Raw genomic sequence first — 19,789 nt, 5'->3', positions numbered from 1 at the left:
GTATCAAAAACACCACCCAGATATGGTGGATGAGAAGGAAACGTTGCATGCGACAAACTGTTGAAATGTATTATATTTTCAAATTGGGGAACAGCTGTTTGAGTAGATTTCAGATGTTAATACCGAGCCGCAACGTTTTTTCCCCGGGTCATTTCATGTGACGTGAATGGTCACGCGCGCCTATGTGACGATGCATGTTTGTTCCAACTCACCCTGCGCAGACAGCTCCAGCGGCGACTCAAACTCGACAGAATAAGGCCTCATCAGATTCTTCAGTTTCTGGAACAGCTGTTGTGCAGAGATAAGGAAGCAACCACCAATTAATCCTACTGCACTTGCATGCATGAGCAGTAGGGGAGCCCGCGTCATTAGACACAGCACACATACGTACGCAAACATAAAAACACACCCATGGAAATACAGCTGACTGGCAATGCCCCCAGCTAATTACTGCCAAAGAGACATATGGACATTTGTCCTAAGCAGGTAGCAAGGAGGGCAGTGAATGAGGTGAGAGTGTAAAATTGCAACGGTGTTCATTTGTCCTGCTTGTCTTCATATCACCTCTCTGCCTTTCCATGAAAGAGACAATCTTGTAAAAGGTGGAGCGTAGGACCCCAATCCCAGTCATTTCACTAGCGAAGAGTCCCACGTTCAGGAAATTAAAAGAAAGGAGATCACGATCAAATGTTTCTGTAAATTAGAGGGATTTGAGATTCTAGCTGATAGCTTGCCTTTGTTGTCCTGCAAGTGGCTTTCTCATATCACAATATGTAACTTAGCACTGATTAGTCGCTTAGAAATTGAATGGATGACACATACAGGGCATCTCATTCCAGCATCTCATGGATGTTTTGCTCAGTTTTATATCATTGCGTTTGGAACGCTTTGTGGGGCTTGATGGACGAAAAAAAAAAAGAAGCACTTTGAAGTAAGGATCAACTGCAGACTAGACTCTCTAATGATGGCAAACAGAGAGGTGGCTGACTCGTATGAACAGGTCCAACGCGGTTTGAATGCACATCGGTAAGTGTATGAAATGTCTGTATCGTCACTGCAGTTTTATAAACTATATATCACATGTGAACATGTGATTACCATTCTGTTTTAGACTAAACCATCATTCAATCGGTTGAATGAATAAACTATGTTGTCGTCAAGTGAAAATAATAATTCATTGCAACCCGAAAGACCTTAATTTGAGATTTTTTTTCAGTCATCTCCTCTGCAGTTTCTCACTGATGTTGTGTGGTGCACATTAAAAATTGAAGCTCACTGATTCCTCTAGAATTTAGTCATAAGAGATCCTGATACCCCTCTGTCAGAGAAATCAAAGGCCAAATGTGCTTTTGTTGTTCACTTTATGATGTTGCAATGGAGGTGGTGAATAAAAAGAAGCTTTTAATCCTTAGTTTGCAGTCCTTTTGAAAAAGATAAAAGATGGCGACATGCCAGATGTGGAGGAGAGGGTGGTTGGGCGCGGCTTGTCTGTAGTGCAAAGAGAGCTGGAGGCAAATAACAGAGCTCAAAATAATGTGCCGCAAGTTTCCTTTCTGTCCTGCGTGGCTCCATGTTACACATTGCAGTGTAGAACTGTTTTTTCTCAGTAATCAAAGAGCAGCAACATTAATCCATATTACACAAATCAATCAAACAGACCCAGAACAATACCATGTTAGAAAGAGAACTAGCATTATTAAAAAAAACTGCGTTTATTGGTCTTAACAAGCCCCTTTTGATATTTGGTGAGTGATTTTATTAACCATAAGTCAACTATTAAGTTGTTACTTTTGAAGGAGGGGTCATTTACCTCGCTGTTGAAATCAACCCACTACCGCGCCTGCAAACTGCACGTCAATATTTATATACATTTTATTACATATCAAGATTGATTACTTTCTTCTCTGCAGGAGGCTTTAGTACAAGATGTGCTTCAGTAGTTGTAATAACGTTCTGGCTGCTTTTAATTTAAGTCAATTCCATTACTGTAGTGTGTTTGCAAGATGTAGTTTTACGCTGTCTGGAGTGCAGCATTTGGCAACAAGGAAACCTACCGTTTAAAAATGTGATGTGTTCTGTTGACGATGTAGAGTCTCTATTATATGATTTAAGACAGTTAACAAAATAATGAACAGTTGGTGAAACACACTAAATGGCCAAAAGTACGTGGACCCAAACTGTTTATGTTTTGTTCCGGGGTTGTTGTTCAGGGTTTGGTCTGAGCCCCCTAGCGCTGATGGGGCCATGTTGTTTCAGGTACTAGTAAGTACCATGAAAGAGGATCCATAAAGTCCACTTTGAGTAGTAGATGGTAGCAGTTGAAGGCTTATCCGACGCCAAAACACTCAACAGCGTTTTTAAAATAATAGAGACAGACAGGGTTATATTACTCTGGACCATGTGAACCAACCACTTGCACGTATTTGACTGCAGCCCCTTGCTGAATGAAAGTATTGCACTAGAGCAAAATTTAAGCAAGGTTAAACTTTTTTGACTGGAGCCCTCTAAATTGGCCACATATTGTCTGTCTGAACACAGCCTCTGTTCCAATTAAGGACAAGCGTATTACTCCAGCATACAAATATATATTTAGACCATAGAGTGCTTCCAGGCCCTTTCCTGTTTCAACATGACAAAACCACTGAGCACAACGTGAGCTCCATAAATACATTGTTTATCAAGTTTAGTGTGGGAGAACAAACTGGCCTGCAGAGCCATGGCCTCCACTCCATAAAACCTTCAGTAAAACATCAGTAGCCGACCACACTAATGCTCCTGTGGATAAACATCTGCAAATCCCTGAAGCCAGGTTCTAGCATTTTGTGGAAAGACATTACAGAAGAGAGAAAGTTATTCTCGCAGCATTTAGTATCCTGAGTGTAATGTTGCACAAGTAAGTGTTCACATCCTTAGGATCATGTTGTGTTTTTTTCCAATGGAGAATGGGTTTGAAGAAAAGCACAACAAGGTCACAGCTTGTGACATTTCTACAGAGACGTATACACTGCACACATTCTTCTGGAGAGGTTTAAGCTACATTTTATTAATTATATTCTGAGTGAACTTAAGACTACGGTGCACAAGCCAGTGTGAAAATATCACTTTGGGATCTTGGGACTAAGCCAGTAAAAAAAAACACCACCAATTGTGTTGTTTTTAATTCAAGCTTTGTTTAGACAACCACATGTGTCTGTAATTGTCTGTCAGGGTGGAAATATCACTGATGTGCAGTCTGTTCTGCAGAGTGCCAGACTGTCCATCAACCCAGGAGACATCCACTTTATCTCACAAAGCATTTTGGCAGACATAACTGGAACAAACACTGAGGTCAGACAAACACCGCTGGCTATGTAGTGTGCGCGTGTGTGTGTGTGTGTGTGAATGTCTGACTGTTTGTTTGTGTTTTTTATTTGTCTGTGTGTGTTTATCTCATATGTTTCTGCAGCGTCACTCAGCATGTGTGCTCTTCAGCTATAAAGTCACACAGACTGAGATGATGGTCACACATGTGGAATAAGAGAGAAGAGACAGGGAGGGACAACGGAGGCAGCCAGGAAGCTAATAAAGTGAATATTAGACGCAGTGAGAATACATTTGGAAACAGTGGGCAGAAAACGAGGAAATGAGCCGAGAGAAGAGAGAGAGGTAGGAGCAAGCACGAGAGAGTGTTCACCTAAATGAAAAGAGACAGGGAACCAAAAGACGTTACCTTTGGCGTCCTATGTTATTAAATCAGTTTGTGTGGCACATACATTTAACTTCTGAACGTGTAACTTAACAGAGGCCTTGGTACGAATGAATTGGGGCGGTGTTGACGAGCTTTCATGTTTTCAGTTTGACATGTGTATCTTTTTGCATCAGCATCTGTGTACCTTCTCTCCGTTGGGGTTGCCCAGCACATAACATCCCATTATATGGATCAGGTTGGGTTCTGGGTTGACTTTACTCATAAAGCGACTCAGCCTCCTCCAGAACCTGAACAAAGACAGAGGCGACAGTTACACTGAATCAATCAATCAATCAGTTCACACGAAATTAAAAACAAAAACTAGAACCTTGAAAAAGATAAGCATGAGTCAAGGACTTGTCTCCACTGTTCATTTGCTGATTTGATAATGTATTGATGGAACAGGCTGCGAGCCTTAAGTTTTGTATCTCTTAAACAAGTAAACATCACCTATTCAGAGAAGTTCCTTTGGGAGAGATGCATCACTTCGAAAAGTGGTAGATTGTACTCATAAATAAAAAACAGTGTTGAATCGTCCAAGTGGAACATCTTTGATTGAAACCAAGTCGGAGAGCACTCACAGAAATACTATTCATATTTTGAAAATAGCATAAAGAACATTAATATGGCACATTTGTTTCAGAATCTTTTAATCCTTTGACTGCTTAAAAAGACATTAAGATGTCTTTGGGAATGTGCCAGTTTCTTGTGGTTGAGATATTTGCAAGAGGATTTTTTATTTTACTGAGCTGTTCTTCCTATCATTGGAGGAATAAATACCTTAAGGAAATTGCAGCTAAGGTATCTTAAAGATACAATACTTCTTTTTATACTTCTATTTTCACAGCTAGCGGATGGTTCTCAGTCATCTCTGTCATGACTTGTTTTTAATTAAAGCCTAATCACATGTCGTTGCTTGATAAGATGGGGCATGTAAATTGTCATGGTATTCGACATTAGGAGCCTGTGGGAGACACACTTACTGGCTCATATCCTCCTCCTTTTCCACCTTGGCAAAGGTTGCCACTTTATTCTTCAGTAAATACAAGTGGCCGGGGCCTCCCTGAGAAACACATAGAAGAGTGAAACACGTTATCACAACTGCTAATTTGTTTCTTCTTAATTAACTTGAGAGATTGATTAGATCCCAAAGAAAGGCACTGAACACATTATAGCTCCAGCAGTTTGGATATGCAGTGCATGAATAAGCACATAACTCTATAAATCCCAAATAAAACATACAATTTTACAGGAAATACACTTTTATTCTGTCTCAATTGTTCCTCACCTGACAAAAGATGAGCATCCTCCAGAACTTGCTTCCTCTCCTGTAAGCTGTGAGTTTCTTCTCTATTTCCTCTGTGAGGGACAGAAAAGGGTTGGATTGATGTGATTGATGTGAACTTCAGGGACCAAGAACGAAGGTAGGGAGAGAGGGAGAGATGTGAACGCTGAACACAAAGAAATACTTTGGAGGTTGAGTTCAAGTGCAGGTGCAATAATATAAGTACAGACTTTAATGTCAGATGTAGTTTGATTTTAACTTAACATTGTGTACTTAAGGAAATGTCACAGCAAAATAAAACGGGCCAGTAAAAGACAGTAAAATGGAAATCTAAACGCTATGAATTATTCATTGAAATCCTCTCGCTAACTCTCTGTGAGCTTTATTCAATGCAGAGTTTATCTTGAGAAGCTCCAGGCTTTGTTTACTGGATGTGCTTCTCTTTTGAGCGACAGATGATCATTTTCAGAACGTAGAAAGCAAACCTTTTTTTTTTTTTGGTATTTTTGCAGCACTGGTTTTATATGCAATACATAATTATGTCAAATCTAGGTTATTTTTCTAAGAGATTCAATAGCAGTTCATCACTCAGTCCAGGTTCACAACTAGAAGTGAATGATCTTCAAGATAAGATATTTCTCAAATAAATGTGGATATATATGCATCTGTGGCTCTATTACTTTATATGACTTTGTAAACTAACTTCCATATGGCAATGATCACTTTCGGATTTTAGATTTCTATCATATGTTTCTACATTTTATTCATTGTACTCATTAGAATTATTTAATATATCATTCCAAAAGAGGTGTAAAAGGAATATAAACTCACCCAATATATCATCAAAAGTAGCATGTTCATGGTCCTAAGGAAAAAGATGACATAATGATGTCAGATTGCAAAAGGCTTTGATATTCATTTCAAACAGCCTTTATCATAGAACATACTTTAAAGAAATAACTTGTACGTCGAAGGATTGTCATGCACACTTGCCAATCAACATTTAACTCACGTAGAGAATGGGGATGATGGAGGGGTCATCCCGACGAATTATAGTAGGAACGTACTCTGCCTTTGGGACTTTAGAAGAGATCAGCTGAAGGTGAAGGAGAAACAGTAGAAGGGGAGGAATGATGGATTTAATGGGATGTGAGGAAATGAAAAGAGTGGGAAAAATTGGAGCAAAGTGGAGAAAAAAGGAAGAGAATGGCGGAGTTGGAGAGAAATTAGAGGAAAGGGTAAAAGAGTAACTATCACACTCTCATGCCTCCAGAGAATGTACAGCTCAATATAATATTCACAGCGAGACTCCAGAATACATCAGGTGCATTTGCGATACTGTATCTGCATATGAATTCACCTGCGGAGATTAAGCTATTTTAATCTAGATCTGCCATCAGTGTGTAATCTCAAGGAACCAATTCCGAAACCAACCATTTGCATTGTGTCTCGTTTATCAGTGATTATTTTCAGCTGCAACAAATCCAGAGCCTACAATCTTAAAAGGGCAGTCCACCAATTTTACTTGGGTTTGGACACGTTTTTAGCAGAAAGTCTGCATTAAAAAAGTCCAGATAGTGTCACGAACCGGGCCACACGGCCCTGAGAGAAGAAGGAGGGAGACAGACCAATGAGTCGGTTAACAGAAAAAGGGTTTATTGAGTTTATAGATAGAGAGAGCGCCAGCTTAACCGAAGGGCTTTTTAAGTGAGTGCCACTAATGAGCACAGGTGTCCCCACTCAACCTGACGACCCTCTGCCACGCCCACCTGCACACCCGCACACCTGCAGCGACAACGACCAGTGGCACAGGGGCTCGTCACAATATGGATTTATTATCTTCAAAAATAGATTAGCATTTAAAGGCGCAGAGGGTCTAAAGAAAGATGTTAGTTGTATTGTTGGAAATGTTTTGGGGACTTGGTGTAAGACTAAAAGTCTTGTAAAACTGCCAACTTAAAGTGCAATATAAAATTTGAAATGCAACACTGATCTCATACCATGATTTTGGGAGGTACAAAGTCGTCTCCTTCACAGGCCAGCCTCTCCATCTCTCGCTCCTCCTCCCAGTCTATATTATCATCGAGGCCCCCTTCATCCAAGGTACTACAGGAGGCCTGCAGGTCTCCACCTAAAAGAGAAATATATTACACCGGTGAGGAAAAAATGCCTTGTAGGCAGATGTGTTTCGTGGGAGGCAAGAAAGGTGAAACAGAAGGAGAAAATTGAGGAGTGAGGGAAAGAGGTGTCCAAAGGAGTGAAGAGAGGTGAGTGCGGAGGAGAGGAAAAAGGATGAAGTTGTTAATAATGGTGGTGACATAAGAAAAGTGACAGATGGAACAGGGAAAAGATGCGACAGCTGGCAGGAGGAGAAAAATGAGTAGGACTGATGGTGAAAGTTGCAGCATTATTTCTGGCAACAGCTAACAAGAAGATAAGAAAATCAAACAGGAATCAGAGGGCAGTAAAGTGTACCACCAAATTGTGCTTCTTTGATATGTAATCATAATGTATATTACACATTACATTTGTATTTCAACATGTCCTAAAAGGGTCAAGTGGTGAAACCTTTAGTTCTATGCATCGCTCATTTGATGTTAGAAGATGGAGCAATATTGTTTCTAGATTTATCGATGTACTTCCTTGTAGCATTTGAAAGACATCGTTGCCTATAACGGTCATAAACACAATTTCTTTGGATTTTGAAGTTTAGTTTGGGAGATTTAATTTTGGCCGGTATATACCTACTTTTATTCCTGCATGCAACCAGAGCTCGCTCAAACATGATTGGTCAATACCACTCGGACTACAATCAGAAACCAGAACGCTTAAGATACCAAAATCTTATCCTGTTTCGAGATTAGTTCATATATATATTATAGTATATATATATATGTTTTCTTGACATTTGTTTTTATGTTTTGACCTTCACCATTTGACCGACCTAACGGCAGGCCGGTGGTTGTTGCTGAAAGTGTTTCTTGTGGATAAATGTGATGTATTTTTTACCCTAGAAATGATCAAAACAGTTCACAGAAACATAAGTAAGAGTGCTTTCATAGAAAATAATGTTATGTTGCTGATAATTGCTCGACCGCTTTCAGTGCTGATACATTAAATTGCCATGTTCCAATACCGTGAGCCTCGGCATACGTGTGTACTGTATTCTGTTTGCTATACCTACGTGTTGGAGTCTTTGAGTTTCTTATTCATTTATCAGTATTTGTTTGTTAATTAATTTCCAACAGCAAATTTAAAATAATTATCGACCGATATGTCATTAGAGGACATTATTTAAATATCTATGTTGGCATCGGCCTGAAAATCCAGTATCGGTCCAGTTGTTGTTCACAAAAGGTTCGGTAAACCATCACTATAAAGAAAAACTACAGGTGAGTTTGAGATGGAGAACGAGAACAAAGAGAGTGTGAAAAAGGAGAAAATGACAAGCAAGACTGACGATTAATGTCACCCCTCCAGAGAACAATACCTTTCCCTCAGGAAAGAGGAAGAATGAGGCATCAACCACACCATTAGAGTGTCATCAACAGTTCATTTATCTTTCATCGCACTCTGAAACACAGAAACGCTGAAGATGGAGATGAAGAAAAAACATCAAACCACAGATACTCACACGTCAACATAGACAAACGGCACATGCAAACAAACAAAGTGTGTTCAAACTCTGAATCAAAAGCCTTTTAGGAACATTGAGACATCCTCACGTTAACATCGGCACCAGTTGACATACTCGGACTTAGACGCACACTCCATTTTGGAAGACATACTCACAGAAAGAGAGAGCATCACACAGTTGAAGAAAGACCCACGGTCATAGGGAGACAGATGGACAGGGTCAGAGTCAACAGCAGAGACAGTCAGATTGTGCGTGTGATGGTGTGCTCTGAGTGCAAATGTCTTTCGATTTGTTTGTTTTTTGCATGTTACTTAATGTGCTGAAACTGAGCTGTAAAACTGTGAAATGCCACGTCTATTTGGCATGTGTGTTTGTACATATTTGATGAAAAGTGGCTTTAAATTTCAAGTGCATGTGAGTCGTATTAGGCGGCCTTCCAGGTGGTCATTTATGAAGGACGTTAAAGGAGATAGCCGAGGCTGAGGTGAGGGCCGTTAGTAGGCAATCTCATATTTTCTACCTTTAAAAAAAAAGGAATTAAATTTGCAATATACTAATCAAAAATGTATCCAGATTTTCAGGATTGAACATCAGCTCAGGGAGGAAAGAAAAGGAAAACTAGTAATAACAACAACCATTAGTTAAGTGTAGTTAAAATGAAGTACAATATTTCCAACTGTTATGTTGTTGAATAAAATAGGACATTTCCCAAAATGGAAATACTTAAATTAAGTACAAATACCTTTGTATGGTATTAATAGTAATTTTTACTTCCTTGTACAAAGTAGTAGTTGCTGTACTTCAGACTTTTGCAGTTGGCAGTGTTTGTCAGTATGTTGTGTACTGCATTATTTTTGACTGGTTGACCTTTATTTAAAACTACAGGTGATTCGGCCTCATCCCAGCGTAGTGTAACTCAGTTTGTACATCAGTGTGCTGATTACCAGACCTTTTTTGTATAGCTCACAAAGGCCGCTAAGTGACTTTCAACTCCATACGAGCCACCGGTGTATGAAAATGAATTAATGACAAAAGCACTGCGTGAGCGCAAAGCAAATTCAAACTGCAATCATTCTGTCAGTCAAGATGTGAGGGCACACAGGTTCAGATGGGTTATTATTGTTATGATTGGTCATATGTTCTTACAAGTTTTACTGCAGAGCTTTTAAATTATAAATATAGAGAACAAGAGGACACGTAACAGCTTTAAAAGGTCATGTATATTTGCAGTTAAGGTGATATGACTACTTTAAAGTAGTTGGGTTTACAAGGCGAGGTCTAACGTATCCAGGTACTTTTTAAAACTTTTTCTTCTGTCTGACTCAATTTACATTACACATAAATGTACACAATTTGTAAACGTGATTTGGTTACCTTATCGTTAAAGCCTCTTTCCATGTTTTTTTTAATTGCACCATGCTTGTCCTTAATTGTGAGAAACTGTGTGTGTGTGTGTGTGTGTGTGTGTGTGTGTGTGTGTGTGTGTGTAGATGTGCGTGCGTGAGTCTGTGGGAACTCACTGTCTCTGGGGTCATGAGGAGAGTCAGTCTTGACAGGGGTGGGGTCACTCCAGGAACGGCTGAAACTCTTCGATCTACGTTCAGCGAATGCTAGTGAAGGCGGGAAGAGATAGTCACACACGCACACACACACACACACACGCACACGCCACACACTCACACAACAAGCCTGCAAATTGTCCGTTTCCTCCACACACTCGCCACCCAAAACACCAAGGTGAAAAGGCAAATGCAGCTCACACATAGTGTTCATACGATGCCATCCCTCCTCTGCACAAACAAATGCCTGTATGTACAAACTGTTAAAACAAACAAACACATATGCTGACAATCATATATTTACTCATTATAAGGGATCCTGCTGCTTATCATCAGTATGGATATATGGAAAAGGTCTGGGCCTGATTCACAGATTTAGTCCTAATACAATCAGCTCTGCTTTGAAGAGTAATCATTGTTCCCTGACAATATTTTTAGACTGCTTGAGAGTATTTGACATGGTTAATTAACCGTGTCCCTCAAGGCGACATCATTTTTTGCTTCTCTGTTCACTTTGCTGCTGACACCAACTTGTTCCTTTCAAGTACAAACGTCCTTTTATTAGAATCATTCATTTGACTTTTACTCTTGTGATCAAAAGAACATTGTTCAAGGTTTCCTTTTAGAAATAACTTCTCATCAAACAAACTATTTTATCCTTTTTTTTGTGATCCCAGAACATTAATACTCTGGGATTTTGAGTGAACATTTGTGTAGTTGGAGACAGATTGATCGTTTTTTATAAGATCCCCTTAAAACTGTCTCCAGGAGAAATAGTTCTTCCTCATAGCAGCAGGCAGAGCATGAACGGTGGAAGAACTTTGACATTACAGCATCAAGAAGATTTGGCGTTTTAGTAAATGTCGAACAAAAATCTGCTACGGTGCAATATTTATTCAGTTGCAATGACGGGTGACACATTTGGGTTTTAATTGGGTTCAGTCTTGCCTGCCAAAACAGTTTTATTTAAATCCAAAAATAATGATTTTTCACACTTGACATAATCACCACTGTAACCTTGCGGTATTGGACTAGAAACATATTTTTTGCCATACGTTCACAAGGCTTTCACATATGCTACCATGATTTGTACGTACTGTATAGTTATAACACGTATGACCTTTCCAAGCTGCTCACACAACTTCTAAATTGGACACAAATCAAATTTTGAACCAATTTTAATTCAGATTATGATTGAGTTTACTTGTTTCATCACCATTTTCTCTTTCTATTTTAGGTAAAGCATACTGGACAAGTTGCATACAAGTTGCATAAAAAAAAATCCCACTCACATTACCCTTGACCCAAATCTAGAACAAAGAGGAATCCAGAGAATGTTTTTCTTCTCTTATATTTGCAGTCACACTCACACTCGTCACTCCATCTCTACCAAAACCTGTTGCTTTTAAAAAATGTATTATTCTGTCTTCAAACTTTACAACCAATCAAACAAAAACAAAAAAACAACAACTTTGAACATTCAAAGCGACGCAACAGGAAAAGACCACCTACGCACTACTTTAACATAAGCACAGACTTGCATTGCTGGCTCATCGACACAGACGCACACTGATGAACATAATAATCCTCAAAGGAATGCAATAGAGCATAAAAATCCCCATAAAACAGCAGCAGTGTTAAGTGAAACACACACGTGCACAAAAACGCACCAGAAAACATAAAAAAGAACACAGATGATGGTGGGGTGAACGACATCCCAGTCAGTTTGAGCAAACATATAAACCACACACACATCTCTGACTCACTCTGTGCTTTCATCCTCCTGCTGCCCACCATCCGAAGATGCTTCCGGAAGTTCCTGTGGGTAGAGAAATCAAAGCAGAAGCGGGATAACAGGGGGACAGAGGGAGAACCAAAACGTAAAGAAGAGGAGGACAGAGGAAGGGGTGGGTGGGAAATAACAAAGCAAGAAAGACAAATAGGAGAGTTTAGTGTCAAGCTTCTATTTCTATCCTGAAAGAGCTTAAAAAGAGAGATAATTATAAGCAAATATACTCATTTCCTCAATGTGAGTGGAACATGCTTTTCCCAGGAGCAGTGTGGGTGTAATGCACCACATTGCCAAAGTACCTCGTCTCATCCTTTTTATAGTGTAGATTATTGAGGCACAGGAGATTCATTCATTTAACAACAGCCAAAAGGGAAACCCTTCTTTAGTATTTTTTAGGGTTTGATGTATCTGCTCTGAGCAATGAAGGCGCATCAGAGGGAGGTTAACCAGCCAAACTGTGTGTTTCTTTACTTTGTTCCAGGCAGCTGAGATGGTGCTTGTTGATCTGTTGTCTCTGTGTGTTCATCACAGGGGGAATTTGGTCGAGACTTTATTTCAGAGCTTGACCAGTACAGGTCAACCTATTTATAACATAACATTTAATACTTAAAAGGCGATGACAGTGTATGGATCAATATCTTTTTTGTTCCATTTTTTATTTGCATTGGCACAAATGTATAAGGCTCTGATTTAGTTCTATGGTGTGTGTTAAGCGAGACGTTCTGCAATAAATACATCCAGAAGATGTATTCGTTAAAAAGATATAGTCATCGAATGCCATTGTATGCCATGAATGTCAGGATACAATGTAAAACAACTTGTTTTAACAGGCGCTAACTTGAATGCTTCAACAATTGAGCCAAGTCCAAAAGCCTCTGCTCCATAAAATACATTCCACTGATTCATTTATGTAACCTGCCTACATGGGGCCAGTGTTTACCTCCTGTATACCCACACTGTGGAGGTCAAACAGAAGCAGTTCACTTTTGTTAATTTTTCCCAAAGCCTGTGTCATAACCACTTTCCCACCAGTGCTTTGAGACTGAATAACATCCACCTATAGGCTATCTTAATCTGTCAGAGGGTGCAACTGCCGACCGTAAACAACACAAACTTCCGCTGTCAATGGAAATAATGCTGCAATAAAGGCGGTGTTGCTTGAGAGTACAACACATAAATCACTTGTCCATATATCTTTAAAGATATCAGCCGGCTATGTATTGGTCAAGCTATATTTGCGTCTGCTGCTGATGTAAAGGATCAATAATTCCTCATTTCAGTTGTGTCACAGTATCCAAAGACAGGATATGTCAAACAATTAAATAAAACGTTATTATAGCGGACTAGAAACGTCTTTTTGTTTTCAATTTGCAAGGTTTTGCTACTTGTGTTAGCCTTTTAGAAGTCTACAAGGTTTCATGTCTCCAAAGCAAAAATAAAAGATCCAGAGGACAGTATGCATTTGTAGTCTATAAGTAATTTAATATAGAGACTTTGCATTACCATGTTCCCCTTGAAATCCATTTAATGTGTTAATGACAACAAAGAAATGGGGCTTTTATGGTCTTCTGTGACTTTCTGCCTGATCCTGGCATGATGTTCTATGCAGCAGCCCCAGATAAACATCCTTTTATCTTTCTGTCTCCCTCCCGCCCATGTCTCATCTACACACAGTTTATGTACACCGAGCCACAAGTCGACACTCATGATTAATGATCTCAGCATGTGGTTTGTGTGTGTGTGTGGGTGTGGGTGTGGGTGTGTGTGTGTGGGGGTGTGTGTAGGTGTGTGTGTGTGTGTGTGTGTGTATATGTATATGTGGATCCATGTTTATCTGGTGGTGGAGAAGCGCATAAATATAGAAGCAACATTAAAGGAAAAATAAATAGACTGTGGATTCTTTGTCCTTGGTTTACCCCCATACAAATGTCAGCAAAACAACAGTCAACTTGCAACATCAAACAATGAATTTTACAAGCAACACACATTACATCATGCAGAAACATGGTTTGATATAACGCCGTCCTAATTACAGATGAAAAACCTCGTTGTTGCTTACTTTATGTTTTGAGAAAAAGATCTTAAACAAGCTACAGCGTCGAACCCTGAATGTCCTGTGCTTAAACATCCGCTGCCCACAAAGGAGAGGTGTGGACACAGTTTATGAGATTTAGGTAGAAAGAGAGATGTGAGAGAACCATGGCCACCTCCACTTCCAAGTAAAGACAATATGACAGGTCCGCCCTCCTCTCTTCTTCTGCTCGTTCTGTGATGCTCAATAACTCCATAACTCATTTCCATCTCTTTATTTGAAAATGATGATTACACCTGCTCACACATTGTTTTCGTTCCTTTGCTATAAGTGATTAATTCCTAGTTTGTCTCCACTCACTCCTTACGAGCATCCTTCTCGTTTCCTTCCTCCTCTTTCTTTTGACAAAGTGTGAGCTTTCTCCTTGTCTTAATCGTTTCTTTGATAATGTCTTCTACTATTACTTCTTGCCCAAGGTTTTCTTGAAGTACAGGATTAGCATCAAAATATACTTAATTTGATTTATGAGCGTCGTAACTTAAGATCTTAACTAAATGTAGGGAAGTAAAATGTACAGTATTTGCTTCTAAAACGTAAAGTAGAAGAGGCATAATGTATGGAAATACTCAGGTAAAATTAAAATTTAAAATCGCCTAAAAAGTTGTACTTAAGTAAAGTCAGACTCATTTCTAAAGTAACTAGGTAAACTGTTTTAGAGATGGTAATACATAATGATGAGAAAAAAATCAAAGATTAATCTACTTTTCCCTGGTGATTAAGAGCGATGCTGAAACGTCTCTTTGTCTCTTTCTTTGTGCATCGCTGATGTTCATGACTGGTTAGAATTGTCGTCTATGTTGGGATGAGCATCTTGTCCTCGACAGATGTACTGCCTGCTAACTGTTACTGCATGAAATGTAATGATGTCTCCTCTGCTTTGTAGCTTAGCACCAATCTATACTAATGCAGATAGAGTCAAAAACACTGGCTACGTGTCGGAAGTGTATCATCCACTCTGGGGTTTTTATTGCCTTTTATAAAGTTTGCCCCCCAGACTGGAATAAAAATAATACAGAAATGCTCCGAATTTGAGCCAGCAGCTCGTCACCTCAAATCTTTCTGTTTTCACGGTGTTGTTAGCTACAGAATATTAAGGTTGAAGAACAAAGTGTTCAGGAATGCAACACATATGCCGACTTTGTCAATAGACTCTCGAGTAATTGCCTCTTTATTCTTTGAGCTGGTTTTTCTGTTTGATCTGTTTTTAATGGTCAAATAGTGAGAATAAAGGCAAGAGTGGAAATAAATACACATGCCTTAGGATGGACATGGCCTTAGTGTGATAACATATATAATCGTCTTTTCAAGGGATGGTTTCAGGTGGAAACACTTTCCTGTGGACTTTAGTGCAATGATGCATAAAAAACAAACACAAACGTGCCTAAAACTTTTTGTTCTGCTATATTTTCCTCCTTTTCAAATCCCTAATTTTGATGAAATAACACCCAACATGAATGTGCTGACACTGCAGATGGATGACACTGGGACCTCAAAGGAATTGAGATGTACTGCAGGCATGGTGTCACATTCACCATCTGGGGCCTGAGTGAGACAGTTTCTGAACTTGTTACTGATGTCATTACTCCGGCAACTGTTCTATAAACTGACTCCGTATTTCTATAATTGTTTTCTTTTCAGGAAAATACAAATTCATCCTGTTTTGTACAGAAATGCTTGCTGCAGTAACATATCATTACCAACTTGTATTGGGGGAATTGGGGGAGGGGGAGGGGTTGAATACTGAAGTCTGCTGAACAAAATTTTACCAAATCAGTTTATAAAGTTGTGAATGACAATATCCACAATACAAGATTCATCCAAGTTTTGTTTTTAGTTTGGTCTAAGAATAAAAATGTATTTCAATGCGGATGGCAGTAAAAATCCGGCCTACAAATTGGGGCACTGTAGCAGGTCATGCTGAAAGCAGATCCTGTTTTAAAGCTGCTGACGCCCTCACCTACAAATGCCACGTTGGGACTCTTTGTCTTAGTCAGATTAGACGCGGCTGTAAAAAAGCAACTGCGGAGTTACTGCAGAGCCAGAAACAAGTGCACAAAAGCAAAAGCACACCCTGGCAGGGGCAGCTTCGTACCTCTCGATGACTCCTGCCGAATCCTGCTCCCTCACTCTCCTTTTTATCTGCACAAATCCCTAGAAAGCCCTGCCGGGACGTGGCACAGTATTAGAGGGAAGGACAGTGCCGGAGGGGCTGATTCCAGGGTTTTTAGCTGCGGGGTTTATTTGGCTGTTAAGAGGAGGCTGAGGTAGGTCGGTTCGCAGCTAGGTTTGAGTATAAAGACCAGGAAGTCAAATCTCATCACCAGCTCAAATCTTATTTTCTATTCATACCTGTAACACTTGTGCCAGTCTGCATGTTTGTATAATCCATCTTGCAATAGATATGCTGATCTTGTGACCTCTTTTCAGTGGCTCCACTTCGGATATAATTCTTTTGTTTGTTTTTGAGGAATTTTATGATTACTTTCCCAGAATCAGTGATGGAGACCTGTTATATGTTATGATGTGCGGTTTAAAGGAATGTTGAGATTTGAGTGTAATTTTACACCTGCAGGCCATTGGGCTTCAGTAGCAGCGCCACTTGAAATCGTGCACATTCTCCAATACTGTGGCTTAATACTCCCTATTCACCACCTGTTGTTCATTTTTATGAATTCTCTAGAATGTTCGAGCTGTAATTCACAAGCAAGAGATTGACCGCAAAATTGTTGTGGACGCCTGTTTGTTCATTGAAGTCATTGTCTAACTTTTGAGACCATTCTGGACAGCAGAAAAAACGACACCTCTTTATGTGTCAAAGTACAAACATGGCGTGAAATGCCTCACTGTGGATGTGTGATTATGTCTTTAAGAGACTTACTTATTGTTGTTATCTAAGAAAGATGTGACCCAGTAATCCTGTGAAGCTGATGACCATTTGTCCAGAGCACAGACAGAGATGGAGATGAAGCATTTCCACCCATGGTAAAAAAATAATTGACTGAAAGTAGTACGATCCCTAAAAGAACAAAATGTTCTTTTAAAGGTTACGGCTGACATTATTCATAATTAATCTTACTGTCAACCCATCCCATAAAAAGGTCCAAACTAACTGCTTTAGTCCGTTGCTCAATACTTTCAGATTGTCCTGCCTGTCTGTGGTTCTGAGCCTCAAACCCAGTCATGCAAATAGCCGTGAATCTTGAGAAACTTGTCACAAACATATAGTTTATAGTTTATTTGAATTGTCTTCAGCAAACTTCCCTCCAACAATAAATCATGCACTTGTAAGGGGCTATTTTAATGCGCATTTTCTGAGTAACACCTAGATGGCATAAGTATGCTTTAAAAATATAGCTACACTACCTGAGTTTATCTTAATGGAGGAACATGTTACATTAATGAGCCTCATCGTTGCTCTGTGTGTGTTAAACATGTTTGGCCATGCAAGGTCTGGTGGTCGTTCCACCACTTTGGTCCAGACTGAAACACCTCACCAATTATTAGATGGATTGCTATTGATGTTGGTACAGACATTCAAAGTCCCCAGAATATGAAGCCTAATTTATTAATGCAGAACAAATACATTTTTTTGCCTTTTGTACTTGGTGATCTACTCTCATTCAAGTGACTTGGCACAATTTCCGACTCCATTTTGGTCTTTTTGTGGAATTTGTTGACGGTAAGAAAACGTATAGAATATCACCGTCTTTATCATTGTATTATTGCATGGATTTAGAATAAACCCTCATCATTTACTGTGAACTAGCAGCCAGAGGTTAGCTAAGCTGGGTCAACATACAAATAACTTATCAACGCATGTGAGCAGCTTGAGTTAGTTGGGTTTAGTTAGGCGAGATGTATAGCAGCAGGGGTTGGCAGAAATGTCAAGACTTGTTCTGGTTCAGGCAAAATACATTTCTGTTAACATTTATTTTAACCTTCTTCTCAGCTGCCCAGGAATTATTTCACAGATGTTTACAATTTGCACCCTACAAATTTTAAACTGAACATGGACCAAAGTTTTATATGGCTTCATAAATAATACATTAGCTGAAAACTGAATGATATCTGACTTATTTTGAACCTTTAAACAATCGGACAGCTATACCATTAGGGACTGGGGATCACATGTTAGCACTATAAATACTTGTTATTAACAAATCTCTCCGGAGCCAATTGCCACAGTCGATTCCAAATACGCTGAGAGTCAGCCAACACAGATTCTGTGATAATTGGCAACGGCTGGCGAGTCGGATTAGAGCACTTAAACATGACTGCCACAGGCATCTTAAATGACCAAAACAACCTATCGCTGTGGCCTTAGTAGGGCGGTCGTGTGGGCCACTCTGACAGAACAGCTGGATGGATGTGAGCTGTCAGGGGTTAGGTCAACTGATGCTTGGATGGACATTTTTTCCTGATTTAAGCTTGGTAGAATTTTCTCAGCTGCAGTGGATTACACTGGACTGCATCCCCGCTGTTGTATGAACATCCTGGAACTCAATTTCCCCTTTTTTTTAATTTTTTTTCTTTTTTCCTCTAATTAAAATTTTTTGAGTGCTGACTTTAGGCTCCTAAGTGACGATCAATAACTGTCAGATGATGATGGATGTTTTGTAATAAACATCATTTTTTGCCAGGCCAGAATAAGCCAGACAACACACACACACACACACACACACACACACACACACACACACACACACACAAACACACACACACCCCTAGTTATTTATTGTACTGGTCAGTTTGTTTTCAGCAGAAGCTCAATCACACAACCCAAGTTAAGGAACAGCTGTTAGGAACAAGAGGTAGGCAAGCTAAGACAAAAAAAAATAGGAAGCAGGCAGAAAAGTGTACTCACGATATCCTGTTGGAGTGTCCCATGATTAATTAGGAAGCAAGAATTGAGTAGAAAGGAAAAAAACAACACAGTTTAGGCACCAGTTATCAATGAGTCCAAACAGCAGAGAGAGAGGAAACACTGGGAGAGGCAGAAAGAGACAGAGACAAAAAAGTGTGTGTCATAACTGACATCCATGAATACACTCTAAACTTGCAGAGCCACATCATTGCTACTGGTCTGAATTTATTTAATAGGCCGCATGAATAACCACTATATGTGTATATATATATATATATATATATATATATATATATATATATATATATATATATATATATATATATATATATATATATATATATATATATATTGACTGAGTCTGCCTTTGTATTCTGAACATGCTCAAACAAGTACTGCACAAGGATGCATTTAAAAGGAGAATTTTATTTTTGAAAGACAGGCATCGTCAGGGAGAAACGGATTGCCGGAAGATGCTGGAGATTCTATGATTTGATGTGATGTGAGTTGAGATATCTCTTCCAGCTGCAGGTGATCTTTTGAACAGACTCTCAAGTTGCTATCATACATACACAGATGCTCACTGGCATTTAGCCCCGTGAACTTCAAACTGCATGAATGTTACATTACTGCAATTTAAGTATGATCTTTATTTTAGCCATGATAGCAGCCTGCCTTTTGGGATGTCGGTCGATCCACCACTTTGATCCAGACTAAAATATTTAAACAACTTTTGGATGTATAAATGCTAAGAACTTTGGTGGTCCCATGGCTTTTAAGTTAAAATATATTGCAGTACATCCAATTCACCCAATACTTTATTTAAAAAGCAA

At 39.3% G+C, this 19,789-nt stretch overlaps 1 protein-coding gene across 1 annotated transcript in view; it reads right to left on the bottom strand.

Annotated features, from left to right (window-relative positions):
* The window catches only part of nsmfa (NMDA receptor synaptonuclear signaling and neuronal migration factor a), a 33,401-nt gene that overhangs the window by 1,694 nt on the left and 11,918 nt on the right, over positions 1-19,789 (bottom strand). The window contains 10 exon segments of the mRNA XM_068574556.1: positions 213-288; positions 3,873-3,975; positions 4,711-4,790; positions 5,016-5,086; positions 5,844-5,877; positions 6,025-6,108; positions 7,013-7,143; positions 10,170-10,259; positions 11,975-12,027; positions 16,185-16,243. Coding sequence (XP_068430657.1) covers positions 213-288; positions 3,873-3,975; positions 4,711-4,790; positions 5,016-5,086; positions 5,844-5,877; positions 6,025-6,108; positions 7,013-7,143; positions 10,170-10,259; positions 11,975-12,027; positions 16,185-16,243 — 781 coding nt within the window.

The sequence above is a fragment of the Clinocottus analis genome, unplaced genomic scaffold (assembly GCF_023055335.1).
Source record: "Clinocottus analis isolate CAN_PGR_092001 unplaced genomic scaffold, fCliAna1.0.p SCAF_13, whole genome shotgun sequence".
NCBI lineage: Eukaryota > Metazoa > Chordata > Actinopteri > Perciformes > Cottidae > Clinocottus > Clinocottus analis.
Note: the sequence above shows the minus strand (reverse complement) of the source record. Positions and strands in the feature narration are given on the sequence as shown.